The 16779-nt window shown below is 48.9% G+C and overlaps 1 protein-coding gene across 1 annotated transcript in view; it reads left to right on the top strand.

Moving 5' to 3' along the window:
* The first annotated feature begins 519 nt into the window (after nucleotides 1–519).
* The window catches only part of Myom2 (myomesin 2), a 69570-nt gene continuing 53310 nt past the window's right edge, over nucleotides 520–16779 (top strand). The window contains 6 exon segments of the mRNA XM_028859818.2: nucleotides 520–682; nucleotides 4705–4822; nucleotides 7139–7294; nucleotides 10193–10331; nucleotides 10463–10620; nucleotides 11528–11620. Coding sequence (XP_028715651.1) covers nucleotides 4716–4822; nucleotides 7139–7294; nucleotides 10193–10331; nucleotides 10463–10620; nucleotides 11528–11620 — 653 coding nt within the window. The 5' untranslated portion in view covers nucleotides 520–682; nucleotides 4705–4715.

Here is a 16779-nt window from a genome sequence, read left to right on the forward strand (position 1 = left end):
CTACACTGTGTCGGCTGGTTCTCTCTTCTTCCTTGGATTGTTTTCATTCCATGTGTCTATGAGCTTTGGCATTTTTAGCTATATAAATAATTTCTTTAATTGCACAGGAGTAAATGCTCTCTCCACCTGACGTGTCTTCACAAACTGAAACCGCGTTTAGAGACACAAAAGAGGTTGTTCCCACTGCTCCTTGCAGGGAGGGTTCAGAACAAGGTGCATCGCAGACACGGAGCCCCGGCGCTGGGGACAGGCTCGAGTTTCATGGTGGTGTCCTAATTCCTAAACATGTCAGGAGCCTCTCGGGTGTGGTTCCAGAGCTGGGCTGAGGCGGAAAGTGTCTGGGAGTGGTCAGAGGAGCAGCTGGTGTCTTGGCTCTGCTGGAATGCACCAGTCCTTCAGGCAGGGCGTGTCCATCTGAGAGGGTTCGGCATTACTGGTCAGCATGGCCTCTGATGTTAATTACGTACAGCCACAGGCACACGCTGCTGGAGGCGAGGGGTATTTAGAGGGATTTTTCTCATGTTAGTTCAGTCCCCTGGTTTTACAGTGAACCACACAGTAGCCTGGCGCTGTGAGGGTTCAGGCCTTGGGGTCCCCAGAACCAAAGCCTCTCTGTGCTCCTGAACTCCAGGGGATCGTCAGAACCTGCCCTTTGGAGAAGAGGTGCTCCTCATCTTTTTGGGTATGTGTGGGGACACTTGAAGTATTTCTGAAAGAGGATAGTCACAGTGTGAGTCTGGGGGAGCTCTCCAAGGGCCCTTAAATGCCTATGCACCTGATACTCCCAGACTGCAGCCCAAGACCTTTTTATGGGCCACAGGAATATGCTTCTAGGAGGACCCACTGATAGACATGGGGTTGGGAACCCAGCCCGACTCAGGGAAATTCTGAAGTCCCAAGGAGTCAGCGATGGCAGCAGAGCTCCCACTGGGGTCCCATGAGGCCTCCTTTTCTTGTGATTTGCCTTGCTGGGCATGAGACTGGTAGCAGTCTGAGGAGACAGGTGGACCGAGGGTCCCAGGGACAGCGTTTGGATGCACTGATGCAGCTGGCACTGTCCCCAAGCCATGAACTCGAAGGTGTGTCCTTCTTGGAATCCAGTGGTCTTGGGGATTCAGCAACGGTGGACACACGTCAGTTGCTCCAAAAGGCTGTGGTTTGAAAAGTGAGTCCAGTGGGGAGTGCCTGTGTTCGAAGATTCCTCGACTCCTGCCCTTGATGGCATTAGGGGTACAAAGTATAGGGATAAGGGCAGGGAAGTGCTGTTGCCCTTGTCAAAGGCACCCGGGGGACGCATCTGCAGTGGGTCTGTGTGTCCGAGTGAGGGGCCCAGGGAACGTGACCACTTAAGGCAGGTGGTTCCTTGCTAATCACTACAAAGTGTGTGCTCCTCACACATGAAGTGTTTGAAGACTTCCAGGCCCACTGGACAGCGTGCGAGGTAATGTCAGAGATATACCGGACCGTGTGCTGTCTGTGTCTGTAGCATGGAGCAGGACATGCTGCTGAGTTAAAGGCAAGAGGGCCATTGAGATATAATGCCTCATGTCATCTTACATTACACACGGAGGCATGCATCTAGTGAAGTGCACTTGGCCCTCTTTTGTGGACAGCTCTACTAGGGACAGAGCGTGTGTTTGGAGTTCTTTTTTACAAAAAACAATTTGAGAGTTAACACGGCATGAACACATATGTAAGTACACATATGGAATGACGTGGTAGTCTATGGTTTCTGCTGAAGAGTTAGAAGTAGTCAGGGCAGATGGGTTAAGGGAAGAAATCCTAGAGAGGAAACTAGTTTCTGGTGGTTATCTCTGTCACGCTGGTCTATCTTTAGTCCCCAGAGAGCCAACATGTGCAGCCATGGGCAGCAGACCTTTCTTGGGGATCACTTTGCTGAGGTACAGTTGAGGCCCCCCCCCATGTTAAAGTGAGGGGGTTTTTCAGGTACCTCTTCCCATCTACATGGCTGAGTGTCACAATGACCCTGTGACAGAGACAGCCACGGGGTCCGTTGTTTGTTACTTCACACCAAGCACAGTGCCAGCTGTGACATAGATTCAGAGTGGAATATCAGAGCTGCAGAGATTAGGAGTAAGCCCCAAGGATACATCGCAGAGCTGGAGGCAGAGTTTGGCCCCAGGGAGCCTGGCACCTGACCTCTGAGTTCTCCTTCAAGGCTGGCTGGGTTGCTTCTGTGTGGCCCTTAGGGCGCAATGTCTCGTTACCCATTTGTGACCAGTGGATGGTGGCACTCTGTGGAATCTGGGGTGCCTCTGGGACAGGAGATGGCTGGTCAACATGTCGGTTGTTAGGAAGAAATATTAACACATGCTAGTGTATCAAAGCATAAGAGGCCCCCAAGGCAGAAGTTTGCCGACCTTGGGGGTGGGGTGGGGGATGGGCGGGCCTGTGTTTGGGAGCATTCCCAGGATCGTCCTCAGCTCTGTGATTCTGCGATCCCACAGTCTTAACTGGAATTGATCGTGGGGTAAATGGTGCACTATGGTGAGTTTTCTAACATACAGACGGCTGAATGATGACGAGGATTGGAAAGGGGGCAGTCTCCTCTCTGAGCTGCCCTCCAGTTTCCCTCCCGAGCCTCCACTCATGTCATTTCATGTGAGTGGCAGTCTCAGGGCTGTGCTGTGGGTTCTAAACACAGCAGACTCCAAGCTCAGGCCTGAATTGTTCTTTGTATCTTTTTTTCTTCCCTTTTTATTATTATTAAGAAATTTTCTATTCACTTTACAACCACAGTTTCCCCCCTCTTCCCGCCCCACAGCCTTCCCCCCCAACCCACCCCCCATCTCCACCTTTCCCAAGTCAAGGTCTCCCATGGGGCATCAGCAGAGCCTGGCACACTCAGCTAAGGCAGGTCCAAGCCCCTCCCCCCTGCACCAAGGCTGTGCAGGGTGTCACATCCTAGGCACTGGGCTACAGTATCCTTTGTATCTTATCTGGGAAACGGAGGATCACAGAGACGCAGGAAACCTGCCTCTGAGTGACTGTATAGAGGTGACCGAAGGGGCCAGGTGTAAGTTTTATTTACTTGGGGTGAATCTGTGCGCTAGATGAACACATGTAATTCCTGAAATCCTCCAAAATCTCTCAATGGTCTCTCGGGAGAATTTCACCCAGCCTTGCTCACTTTCTCACATCCTGGGGTTTCATTCCTGTCTTGGTTTGTCCTTTCCTGCATCTGCTCCAACCTTGATACCAGAAGCCCATGGTTCATGACTTCAGATGACCCTTGGAGGCACTGGGGGGTGAGTAAGTTTCCAAGGCCCGTGGGGCAGCCCCTGGAGGTTTTCTGGTGTGGCTGCAGCCTTCCTAGAGTAAGGTCCTGCTGCACACCGTGTTCCTACCTTCATGCTTCCGAACCGGTCCTGCCTCCTGACCTCTGTCTGTTGGCCCTCCCCACAGGTCCCGTGCTGGGGGCCTGCCTCTCTGGTGCCCTCTCTTCTCCTCTGCGGGCCACTCTGTATCTCTGTGTGGCCTCTGGCTCCTGTTATTTCAGGCATTTGGTTACTCCTCTAATCTGTTTAAATTATTTTTACCCTCTTTCCTCACACTGCTCTTTGCATTGCCCCGAGCACATTAGGCGTTCTATAAATACCGTTAAGGAAGAAATTAGAGAAAACATATAGTCACATTTCCTGATGGTCATGGAAGCTAACAACAAAAAATAATAAATAAAACTGGGTTCCAGAGAAGTTTGTGGATTTCATGAGTATAGTGGAGGATGATTTGTATCTGTGTAATACTCTCCATCCCCCTTTTGGGATCGGAGTAGCCTTTCTTGTGTGTGTGTGTGTGTGTGTGTGTGTGTGTGTGTGTGTGTGTGTGTGTGTGTCTGTATTTCTCTCTGTGTGTATGTATCTGTCTGTGTGTCTGTTTGTGTGTGTCTATCTCTGTGTGTGTCTGTGTGTGTGTCTCTCTGTGTATGTATCTATGTGTCTCTGTGTGTTTGTGTATTTGTGTGTGTGTGTTTCTGTGTTTGTATGTATCTGTCTGTGTATGTGTGTCTATCTGTATGTGTGTGTGTTTGTCTGTGTGTGTCTGCTCTTTCTCTCTCTCTCCCTCTGTGTGTACTCTCCCTCTCTTTCTGTCTGTGTGTTTCTGTGTCTGTATGTGTCTGCCTGCCTGTGTGTGTATCTATCTGTGTGTGTGTGTCTGTTCTCTCTGTCTCTATGTGTGTTTGTGTGTCTGCTATCTCTCTCGCTGTCTCTGTCTCTCTCTGTTTGTGTGTGTCTGTTCTCTGTCTCTCTCTCTGTCTCTGTCTCTCTCTCTCTGTGTGTGTGCGTGTGTGTGTGTGTGTGTGTGTGTGTGTGTGTGTGCGCATGCGCGCGCGTGCACATGTGGAGGCCAGAGATCAATGTCAGGTATCCTTCTCAATTGTTCTCTACCTTACTATGTGACAAGGTCTTTCACTGAACCCAGAGATCCCTGCTCTCTGGACTGCCAGGCCAGTGAGCTCCTGGATCTCTCCTTTCTCCACTCTGCCCCCTCCAGCCTAGAGCTACAGGCGTGTGGCACTGACCTTTCCCACGGGTGCTGGGGACCCTAATTCAGGTCTTCATGCACTGCAAGCACCCTTTCCACAGAGCCCATTGCCTCGGCTCCCTCTTTCTCCCCTGGAATGATGCAGAATGTAAAGGCGGAGATCACAGGTCCTGACTCCTCATGCTCTTTTTCTCTCAGAAGCATCCAAGATGTCCCTGGTGGCAGTCCCTTTCTACCAGAAAAGACACAAGCACTTTGATCAGTCATATCGAAACATCCAGACCAGGTACCTCCTGGACCAGTATGCATCGAAAAAGTAAGTTGGCAGGTCCTGGCTCGACTTCCTGAATTCTGAATGCGCAGCTTTGCTGTTTTCTGGCTGGAGACTGTGCCGTTCCCTGAGGTCTGGGGGTGAAATGGTCTGTGGGAAGTCTGAAAGCAGGGATGACCCCATCCCTGATGTACGCATCCCTTTTGGAGATGAAAAGTTGGGTAGGTTGCATGGCCCAGCTGGATGGAGTGGTCATGTATCCTGCAGCACCTGTGGGCTGACCCTGAGCCCCTGGAGGAGATGCTCACGATTGCTCAGTACAGGCCCCCCGACTTTCTCCTCTTCCCCGGGTGTCTTCTGGCAGTGGGACTTAAGGAGTCCCTCATGATATAGAAGAACAAGGAGGAAAGCAATGGGCAGGACGTTGGCAGGGTTCCTAGGCGGCAGAATAAAGATGGAGATGAAGTCAGTTCTGACCACAGTTCTGCTGCCTCAGTAGTACAGGTTCGACACCTGCGTGTCCTTCCCTGTCGGGGGCGGCTGGGTCTAGCCCCACATTCACCTCCGTGCTTCTGAAGGACTAGGTGTCTTCCGGGCCACGCTGAAGGACGAGGTCTCCTCCAGCTTGCAGCTCGTGCCTCCCTGGCGCGCAGTGTGGGGCAGCCTATCTACAGCTCCCGTGGGCTGATTAGAGAGAGGGCTGTGAGCAGGAAGGGGCTCGGAGCCTGGCCTTCTCGCGCTGCAGGTGCCTGCCACATGTCACCGGCACCCTATATTTAGAATCGCTTGTGGCATTCGTTTAGTTACCATCCCTTGATATAAACAAAGCCAAACATTTGCAGCCCATCTCAGCAGCGATTGGGATTCTAACACACACATACACACACACACACACACACACATGCACACACACACACACTACACACACTACACACACACACACACACTACACACACACACACACACACTACACACGCACATGCACACTCCATACACATATTCCACACACACACCGCTCACACATGCATACACACACACATGCACATGCCATACACATATTCCACACACACACCACTCACACATGCATACACACACACACAACACACACACACTACACGCACATGCACACACCATACATATATTCCACACACACACCACTCATACATGCATACTCACACATGCATACACATACACACATACATCACACACACACACATAGACACACATACACACACATGCACACACCATACACATATTCCCCCCACACACCACTCACACATGCATACACACACACAACACAACACACACTACACGCACATGCACACACCATACACATATTCCACACACACACCACTCACACATGCATACACACACACTACACACACATGCACACACCATACACATATTCCACACACACGCCACTCACACATGCATACACACACACAACACACACACACACTACACGCACATGCATACACCATACACATATTCCACACACACACCACTCATACATGCATACTCACACATGCATACACATACACACATACATCACACACACATAGACACACATACACACACACATGCACACACCATACACATATTCCCCACACACACCACTCACACATGCATACACATACACAACACACACACACTACACGCACATGCACACACCATACACATATTCCACACACACACCACTCACACATGCATACACACACACTACACACACACACGTGCACACACCATACACATATTCCACACACACACCACTCACACATGCATACATACACAATACACACACACACACACACACACACACACACACCACATAGCATCTTGGCTGAAAACCAGGAAGGATGGTTCAGAAATGGCTGGTAAGAGGAGCGCCAGCCACAGGGATCTCAGGGGAGTGCTTCTCAGAGGGTGTTTGCAGACAGAGGAAGGTTGCCACATGCAAAGATGCACGCTTGGGTTTGGGTGAACTCCATGCGTATGTGTGCTTGTGCTTGTATGCATATATATCAATGTATATGTGTGCTTGCACAAGTATAAATGTCTGGGTATGTGTGTGTGTCCAAGGCCATGCATGTTCCTGCTTGTGTTTGTGTGGTGTATAGTGGTGTATGTGTGTGCCTCTGTATGTGGCATGTATGCATTCACATGTATGAGGTGTGCCCAGGTGCATCTGTATGGGCTACAAAAAGGGCATGCATGTACATATGTGTGCACTTGTGTGCCTGTGCTCTAGATGCACATGTGTGTGCTGCAGGGAGGACTGGATGTATAGAAAGGGAGCATTGTGTGTTAGCATACGCGTTAATAATTTTCCAGCTCATCTAATCATTTTCTCTGTTTGTGCAGGCGAGCGACCTCCCAGTCATCATCTGAGAGGTCTCTCACAGAGAGGTCCTCTTCGCAGAGAGCTTCCAGTCAGAGCTCCACTGCGGGGGTGACTTGCAGGCTCTGTGCAAAGCGGGTGAGCGCATCAGAAGAGGAGGAAGTTGAAAATGAAAACAGGTAACTGCTTCGGGTCCTCCATCAGCGGCTGCCCTTAGTACCTGTGCTTCTAAGTGCCGGCGTCCAATTCAGCTGTGGGCTGGGTGACCTTGGGCAGAGAAGGGTAAGGGGTGCTAGTTGGGGAGGGTCAGCAGCAGAAGCTGGGCTTGCTTATAACCAGAGCTGAGTTCCTCTTTCCCACCACTCGCTTACTCTTTACCATCTGATGTCAGTTCCAACCCACAAAGAATTGGGACTGCACCTCCATCATTACACCAGCCAGGGCTGAGGTATGGTTCTTGGCTTACCCTCTGTACTTAGATCCCTAAGCCATCCGGAGCCTCAGACTCCACCGTTGAGTTTCCATCACACTCTCTGTTGTCCCTTGGAGCAAGGTCATCTTCTGAGGAGGCAGCCAGTGTTTAAACAGCTGTGTCTGTGGACACCAAGGGCTACGAAGGGTTCCATAAATCATCATATCTTAGATTTCAATGGATTTGGCTCATGACGGTGCACTGTCATAGGAAAGAGACGGACCAGCCAGAAGGTCAGTCCTGAAGTTACAAAATCCAAGCGATGGAGAAACAGCTGGTGGTTGTGCATCGGTCTTTCAAGAAGAACATGAAGGCCCGAAGGGACGGCTCAGTAGTCAAGATACTTGCTGCTCTTGCAGGGGACCTGAGGGATTCCCAGGTGGCTCGCAACTACCCGTAACTCCAGTTCCAGGAGACCCTATGCCTCTGGCCTCCCCACGCATCTGCACTCATGGACACAATATCCACGATAATTAAAGAGAATAACACGAGCGGCCAAATGTTTCATACCTGATGTATATCTCACCCACTGCTCCCTGAAGTTTCTCAGAATTTCTCTGAAAGAAAGTGTAATTGGTAAGGACACATGAGAGTTGGGTAAGCTTGCTTCGTTTGAAAATTAGTCAATGATGGAGTAACTGGACTGGCGGTGGATAGCCCAAAGGAATGCCTTCTTTTCGGTTGTTTGAAACGCACAGTTATTCAGCAACAACGATACATTTTAGAACTGTAGCCCAGAGTGAGATGGAAACAAGATTCCTCCTGCTTTTAGATTCCTGGTGTGTTATTCTTTTAAATCCAGGGACAGTAAATCTGTATTCCTAGGAATTCTCAGCAATGTCAAAGTTAGGATTATTTTTAAGCATACTTCTAGTAATCTTCACCTTATCATTTAGTTAGTTAAGATGTGTGTTTAAAGAATACAAGGCACCACGTTTAGTAGTTCTTAAAAAGAACGACATCCTAGAGGAATAGTCAAACAGTGAAATCATAGTTTAAAATCCAAGTCTTGCAGTAAGATACCAGCTCTCCATGGACACACATGTGGACACTGCCCATTTAAGGACTTACCTTACATTGGAATGTGTTATACCTTAAGAGTTCATTCAAAGGACAGACGTGTAAAATATTATATATGTAGACTTATAAGTATGAACTTTATTCATCTCTTCTTAAAAAAACAAATTAGCTTATAAATGCCTTAGGTGTGTTGTACCATGCAAATTGTATAAATTGTTAAAGAATGACTTCAGAATGTCAGCTGTGTGGGGTGGAGGGTGCCTGCTTAGCATCTGTGGTGCTCTGGGTATCATCCCAAGTCCCACACAAACCAGGTATGATGGTACGTGACTGTATTCCCATCAATTGGGAGGTAGAGGCAAGAGGATCAGAAATTCAAGTCATCTTTGACTCTATAATGAGTTCCAGGTCAACCTGGGCTATGTGGGACATAAACTATCTGAAGATTTAAGTATTCAATTGTTTTGGAAAGATATATACTGATTGTATTTAAGTTTGTGGACTAGACATTGAACATTTGAGCCATGGCATTTTATGTCTGTCAGTTATACATCAGTGTGACTTTGAACATACTATGCAAGTTCCTGTCCCTCAGTGTCCCTACTGTAGGGTGAGGAAAGTGAACATCGTTAACTTGAGTGGTTGGTGTGTTGGTTATGAACCTCGCACAGTTTTGGAACAGCTGATGGGAGTCTTCATGACACACAGAGCGTTTGCACTGGGTCCTCTCAGTTTGAGTCTGGGTTTGAGTTATGACGGCGCCTCTTCGCCCACTGTAGATGGTCAGTCCTCTTGGTAGGGTTAAGGTTGCAGGTGTGGGGTTGGCCATCCCTATACTGCCCTCACTGCCCCCCCTAGAATCATGGTATTTTACTCTCATCACTCATGTGGGTGTCTTCCCCGTCTCGGGTCTGGAGATCACTTCTTCTGAAAGTAGATTAGGTGGCTAGTGAGTGATCCCAGGGCTCAGGGAGATGATACCATTGCATTGCAGGGCAGCCGTGGAGGAGGAGCGGGCCCTGCTGAGGGTGGATGGGAGCCTCGGTCATTCATTATTCACTACCACTCTCACCAGCCCTAATTGTTATCACAAGCTCTTATCATTTATTCCTTGCAGACATTAGTTCAGTCTGGTACATACTGGTCCTTGGCTTTGACAGGAAGGGGTGACTCGAACTTCCCAGGACTAAGGCTAGGCTGGTATTTCTTCATTGTTTGTGACCCCTCAACCTCTACATGCAGGGATCCTTTCAAGCACCCACATGTACATGCTCCTGAAGGACTCTAAGGAGTGGCCAAGTATATCAGCCCTATCCCTCATGCCAAGAAGACAAGAGATGTGTGTTGTGCATATCTATATTAATAAATCACATACCTGCTGTTCTTTGTAACTTCCTGTGCGCCGTTAACACACTTTGAAAAGCAAGAGGTAAAACTAAGTAGAAAAAGTTGTTTTGTTTTTCCTCGTCATCTTTTATCCCTTCCCGCTGAGGGATGGGCAGCCAGAAAGGATCAGTCTAGTCTGTCAGTACCACACAGTCTTGTCACGTGTCCTATGACTAACAGAGTTTCTTGGCTCTCCTAGGTACCGGTCCCTAGAGGCTTCTTATGGAGAAGCTAAGAGGCAGCGTTTCCTCAGTGAGCTGGCCCAGATGGAGGAGAATGTACACCTGGCGAGGTCACTGGCTCGGGACAAGTTGGACAAGTACTCCCTGGAGCAGATGGTAGGAGGACCTCCAAGCTCCCTGGGGCATATAGAAGGAGAGTTTGTCTGCATGCAGGTGGTCCAATGCTTCACTGCTAGTGTGATATTCTTGCCACACCCTCTCTGACCACCCTTGCTTCTTCTCCAAAGGTGGAAGACAAGCTAGCTTGGGAGAGACACTCATTTGAAGACCGGATGAGCAGAGCCCCCGAGATCCTGGTGAGGTTAAGGTCCCACACCATCTGGGAGCGGATGTCTGTAAGGCTCTGTTTCACTGTACAAGGATTCCCCACGCCTGTGGTGCAATGGTGAGAGACAGCATTCGGGGCTGCTTTCCTCTAAGAACTATGTGCATGAAGGCATGTGTGCCTGAGAGCCTGCCCTATAGACCTATGGAAGTCCATGTGGGAAATGTGTGCACAAAATTCAAAAGGCCTGTCTAGATAATGTTCTATCATTCCTGTTTTAGGGACATTGACCTGGTGGCTCTCTCAGAATGTTTTGTTGAAGGGTTAACTCCCTGAATAGGCATGACTGTTTGTTGTCTTGGCTATTGTCTGTGCACTGGCTTCATTGCTGACTTTGTACAGAGAGCCCATGTATCTGCTTTAATTATAGGAGGGCTCATGGAGGGAAGCTGTAAATATTAGTGAGTCAAATCTTTAAGCCCCACAGACCCTTCTTGTTCACTTGCTGTTGAAACCACAGATTGCTGTATATATCCCCTTGTGTCCCAGGTCTCTCACAGGAGTCTTGTAACCTTGTAGCTCAGCTCATCCATGGTGTTAGGAGACGAGGGAGTACTCCAAGACTTGCTCAACCATAACACAGACTGCGGTGGCTAAGCTCCACTTTATAGGTTGGGGGCTGGAGTTTTTAGCACCAGAGCTTCATGCACTCTGTGGCATTCTTCTCCTGTTCTGACTGCAATGTGGCCTGATGGGCCAGGCTGGGACTCGGCTAGCACCAGTTATGTTTTTTCTTTTTAAATGGAATGATAATTTCTGAATTCATAAGCAGTTCACGCAGATGTATGAGGCTCGGTCTGTTTGAATGTTACAACTCCTGTCTCTCCTAGAAAGCCAGATCCAGAGCACCTTGCAGTAATGAGCAGGGGAAAGAGGAGCAGATGTTTCTTAGAGCCCAAAGGAGGTTGGGACAAAACTGTAAAAGTATGTCTGCCACTGTACTAAAGTGAATATTTCCCTCCACCAGGTACAAAGATGGCAGTCTGATATGCCAGGCAGGCGAGCCAGGGAAGTACCGGATTGAGAGCAGATATGGAGTGCACACCCTGGAGATCAACAGGTGAGGAGCTACACCCAGTGTGTGCTGGGGTCACATCCTATAACCACATGCAAACTAAGACAGCAGAAGCTGGCTGGGAGAGGCAGTAGAAGCCTGATCCTCATCCTTAGGAGGCCAAGGCAGAGAGATCGGGATGTCTAGGCCAGCCCGGATGGACTGAGACCTAAGTGCATCTGTAATATCAGGTGTGCTTGCAAGAGTCACGTGACGGCACAGACATACTACACTCAGACATACAAGTGCATGCAGACAGGCTTATTTTTTCCTGTGGCTTTGACTAGATGTTTGCTTAGAATAGAAGCATGTTCTTCTTTTTTAATTAAAATGTTTTATGCATTGGGTTTTGTTGAAGAAGCGATGAGTTCTGGTATTTGTTTCTGATGGCGAGGTGGATTCACTCAATGATAGCTGTAGTGGCCAAGTGTGTTCAGCCCTTAGCAGATCTGGAGCTGGACACCAGAGCCAAGGAGAGGGTGGAGTCCACAGGCAGAAAGTGAAAACAGGAAGCTTTTGGGAAGGGGTTCTGGATAAATACGTCTAGCAGGATTCTTGATGAGTCTAGGCTGGGGTGAAGAGCTGTTCCCTGATGGAGATGCATGAGGGACTCCATCAGGATGGAGGAAGAGGTCAAAGTGAGTGGTCCTGCTCTTGATGTTCTGTTCCAACATGAGCCTGTTTGGACTGGAAGCCTCTGTCAGGCCCTGGCCCTCTAGCTGAGGTGGAGTTTCTTCATCCTCCTTCCCAGCTTTTCTTCCTCTTTCTGTCTGCTTCCTTGTGACTTCTGCTCCTCCGTGGGGGAGACAGTCCCTTCTCTGGGCTCATCTTGGTGGCCCGAGGACAGTGTAGTGCTGTCCCTGAGTCCTGCTGGATTGTGGGCCCCTCCCTCAAGGCCCTCACTGTGAAAATGCCACTCCTCCACAACTATTCAATCTCTGCTAAGCTAGGAACTCTGTCCCCGGAAAAGCTCCAACTCCTGGCCTCACAGCTGGTTGCTTTCTTCATTCATCCATTGGTAGCCTATTGAGTGCCAGCTGCTGTGCTAGGTGGGGTGGTACATGGGTGGCCACCAAAATTGGACTTGCTATCTGGTGTCCAGAAGGTGTCCTGTATTTGCATAGGTGAATATCAGGTAGATGAGGGGAGAACTGAGCCTAGGGTGGCAGATCATGGTAAAATGAGGACCAGGGCCGATTTGCTTGGGAAGATGCAGCCCCAGTTTCCAAGGTGAGAGAGTGCTAGGTGGAAACTGCGTATTTCCGTGAAGGATCTCTAACAGTGTCTCATGGTGCACAGGTGCTGTGTACTGGGGCTAGAGGGAGAAGGAGAACTGGAGGCCAGAGTTAGGCCTGTAGACCAGGAAACCTGCAGGGCAGGTTGGATGCTGGCTTTGCATAGAAGCAGACAGGATCCCTCTTGACTTGGGGTGGGAGGGGCCCAAGGTGACCAGTGCCATGCTGTTGCTGAAACTCAAGAATTAGGAACCAGGTGTGGAACGGGGGTTGGTGGTGGTGGGACTGACGAGAGGGATCCAAAGGGATCCAGAGTCTACTTACTCTGCAGGTAGACTCAGAATTGTGTCACTGGTGGAAGCATGCAGAGCAGGGAGAAGCCAGTTGGGTAGCAGGTCTCCAGAGCAGCAGCACTCTGTGGAGAGTAGTTCTTCCCTTGACTTCCAAGGATCAGTGGGCAGTAAACCAATACCAGTTTTCTCAGGAGGACACTGATGTCAGGGTATCTGATCACTGGGCAGGGTATGCTCTGATCAGTAGGCCTGGGTAGGTTGACTTGAATGATCAGTTAGCTTTTTGTCAAGAAGTGTTTTCTCTTTATCAAGCATGAAAATAGTCACACCCTTATCCAATGTTGGCAACATTCAAACTTTATACCCAGAATAACATCCACTTTAAACAGTGAAGAAACACCCAGAATGAACTAAGTTAGTTGGCCCTGGTAGGCCATGATGGAATGATCCAGAAACAACACAATTCTCTTGACTTACACTTGGTAAGACAAGCACATCTTTGTTTTTTCCCTCTCTCAATCCCTCCCTCCCTCCCTCCCTCCCTCCCTCCCTCCCTCCTCCCTCCCTCTCTCCCACTCTCCCTCCCTCCTGGGATGTTCTTAGTAGATCTAGAGAATTTCATGTTCTTCAAGAAAAGAGCAATGAGAAACCCCACAAATTATAGCTCAGCTCAGCTGTTCATTCCAAAGTGCTGAGCTACAGATCATCTGATCCGCGGCGTCTCCGGGGTGTGGAATGCCTTGTCCATCTCTCTAGCTGGCTGTGGAATGAGCTTTTCCTTGCATTCTAAGATGACATTTGCTCCTATGAATATTCTTTGGCTCCTGCAGCTGAATTCTTACGATGCTGAAAAGCAAACAGGCTCCTTGGTACTATTTGAACTTTAACTTGTAATCTGTACCATGGTGTCTATATACATATACATTTTTCTCTGGCCATAATGAGAGTCTCCATTTTTTTCAAAGGGTTTTTATGCTGGTCTCTTATTCTGAGGGGAGCTTAGAATAGTGTCTCATTTCTTGTTAGCGGCACCGCCATCATCCCCTTTTTTGCAGAATGTTTTCATGACTAAACTTTTCTTATACTTTACTTTCTGATTTTGGTATTTAAATTCTGAGTTAAGAGTTACGCTCTAAACCTGTTTTCTATGTCACTTACCATTTAGGGCGCCCTGAGCGTTGCCTACCAATGAGAAATTCGCTTATGACGTCTGTTCGTCTTTAGAAAGATAAAATTGCACTGGTTCTCACAGGAAGTTGTGTTGAGATGCTTTTACACTGAAAATTTGAGAGGCAAAGGAAGTAAAAATTGAGACAAAAAAAAAAATCCCTCCTATTCTGGGAACCCATCCAAACAGAAAGTAAAACCCTCGCAGAGTTCTCTCAGCATGAAGCAAAGGCTAGAATTAGACTCTGGGTTTGCTGAACATTCTCTGTAGGTCCCGGGGAGCAGAAGGGAGGGGAGGTCCTCCTGGGACATGGTGGAGATGAGGTCATAGTTCACTATCTCCAAGTTCGCCTTTGCTGAAATCAGAGTTTGGTGGAGTTCCCAGAGCCACCCTGACTTCCTCTCTGCTTCCCATTCTGTCTCTGCTCTAGGCATCCTGTTTCCTACAGCTCTATTAAACTCGGTAGAGGGGAGATATTCCAGGGCTTGCTTACATACGCGCATGGATGCTCACTTATTAGTTATGTACATACCACCGTTTCAAAGTTTTATGGAGTACAAAACCCCAAGGAGTACAATGAACCAGATAAAGGAAGATACCAGAACTTGTAACCTGCGCCCCGCCCACCCAGCAGTCACCTGGGCGCACCCGGTTCCGGGGAACCAGTGTCATAATCAAGGGGTCTCATATTTGGGCAGGTCATGGGTGTCCTTCCCAGGGGGGAAGGAAGCCTTGGAGCCTGCTTCCTGAGCTGGCTCTCCGAAGCACAGGAGTTATGTATGGCAGAGGGAGAAGCGCTTCTCCATCGGACCTTCCATGCCTTTGTGCTCGAAGTGCTAATGGGTGAACGGAGGAGCTAATCAGTGCTAATGTGTTAGGTGGCGCTGTCCCATCTTCAAGTCAGCCCAGGGCAAGCTGGGAGTTACAGTGAGGTGGCCGGAGGCCTGACCATTTCAGCACGTCCTTCCTCTCTCCGGTGGTCCATTCTGTGACAAGTTTGTTCTCTTCCGGCGCCAACACAGCTCTTCCTTACTCAGAAACAGTTCAGAGGGCTTGGAAGCCCCTGATGTTTGGAGGAATTTGGGGAAAGAAAGAAAGCTTTGCACAGGAGAGAGTGGAGGACTCTCTTTTGGCTCAGGGATTGAGTTAATACATTCTAACTGATGATGCTGAGCTTGATTTTTATATTTATTATATTACATTTATAAAACTGTAAGAGTTTTTCAAATACATTGCTTGATTTTAATCATCAAAGCCACCTTTATAAAGCATTTTAGGAATTTAAAATATCGGTGCCTTTTGGGAGGGATACATTGATAGAAGAGGGCTGTGAGCTCATCTGAGGAAGTGCATAGTACCAAGGTACCACGGCTGCAGGATTACAGCCTCGGCAGCCATATATATTAACAGTTCTCTGCTGTTATTCTGATTGACTACTGTTGTGAACAGCCCCGAGTTGCCAAGATGAGCCATTATGGACAGAAACAAGTTTTTACCTTGAGCTTAAAGGACATTACTCAATTAAACAGAGGCGTAGAAGCTTTACTGAGGCCTAGGCCCAGACCAATTATATACTATCTGAATTATATACTACCGAGTTCTGACTGCCCTTAGTTGTGCGAAGAGGATATGATACATCCGAGCACAGGCACTTACTCTGGATCTAAAAATTGAAGAAATTCACAGTGCAACCAGGGAAACTCAGTTTGGAAACCATTATATTAACACGAAGGGCTGTTGACGGAATTGGAGATGGTGAGATCTACGCAGTTGACTGGACACTCAGGTACCATCTGTGTCCACACTCCTCTGAGGACTCTTTATGGCCTAAGTGTTAATCCCCTTCTCAGCTCTGAGGACCAGGTGATCTGCTGGGCCAAGGGCAGTCTTTGTCCTCTGGGCTCCTCCTGGAAGTCCTGCTCAGGCTTCCCTGGGAGCTCTGCTATTGGCTGGGTGGTGGCTTTGGGTGTCCTGCTCCTCCTTCTAAGTCTGTGCCACTTTGTGGCCCCACTGGGCTCCATGTTGGCCAGGCCGTCGCTCCCACAGATTTCAGTTCTTTCCATCAGCTTTCCAGGACCTCTGGTCACGCATACGGTCCGCATGCTGTTTTCTCATTTTGCAATGCTGTTGGTAGTAGAGGCAGGTGAATGCCAGTGGAGCCGGGACTCTCTACTGCCCACTGCTCTTTTGCACCGAGGCAGGGCTGCCTGCAGAGTGTCCAACTGCAAAAGCCTGTTGCTTCCTCATCAAAGCAGGCCAGCGCTGCACCGTGCTGCTGGGTGGCGGCCGCATTCATTCCTCCCAGGTGCATGGAACATAATGTACTGGTGTGAGTGTCCAGATGGACAGGGCTGTGTTGACCTCTGTGAGCAGTGACATTTAAAAGGGGGCCAGATGTCACGTCTGACACAGCACAAGTGGGTTGAAACTCCCGAGAGAAAAGAAGGCCCTTGGCAGACAGCATAGGTC

Source organism: Peromyscus leucopus, chromosome 17 (genome assembly GCF_004664715.2).
Source record: "Peromyscus leucopus breed LL Stock chromosome 17, UCI_PerLeu_2.1, whole genome shotgun sequence".
In the NCBI taxonomy this organism is placed as follows: domain Eukaryota; kingdom Metazoa; phylum Chordata; class Mammalia; order Rodentia; family Cricetidae; genus Peromyscus; species Peromyscus leucopus.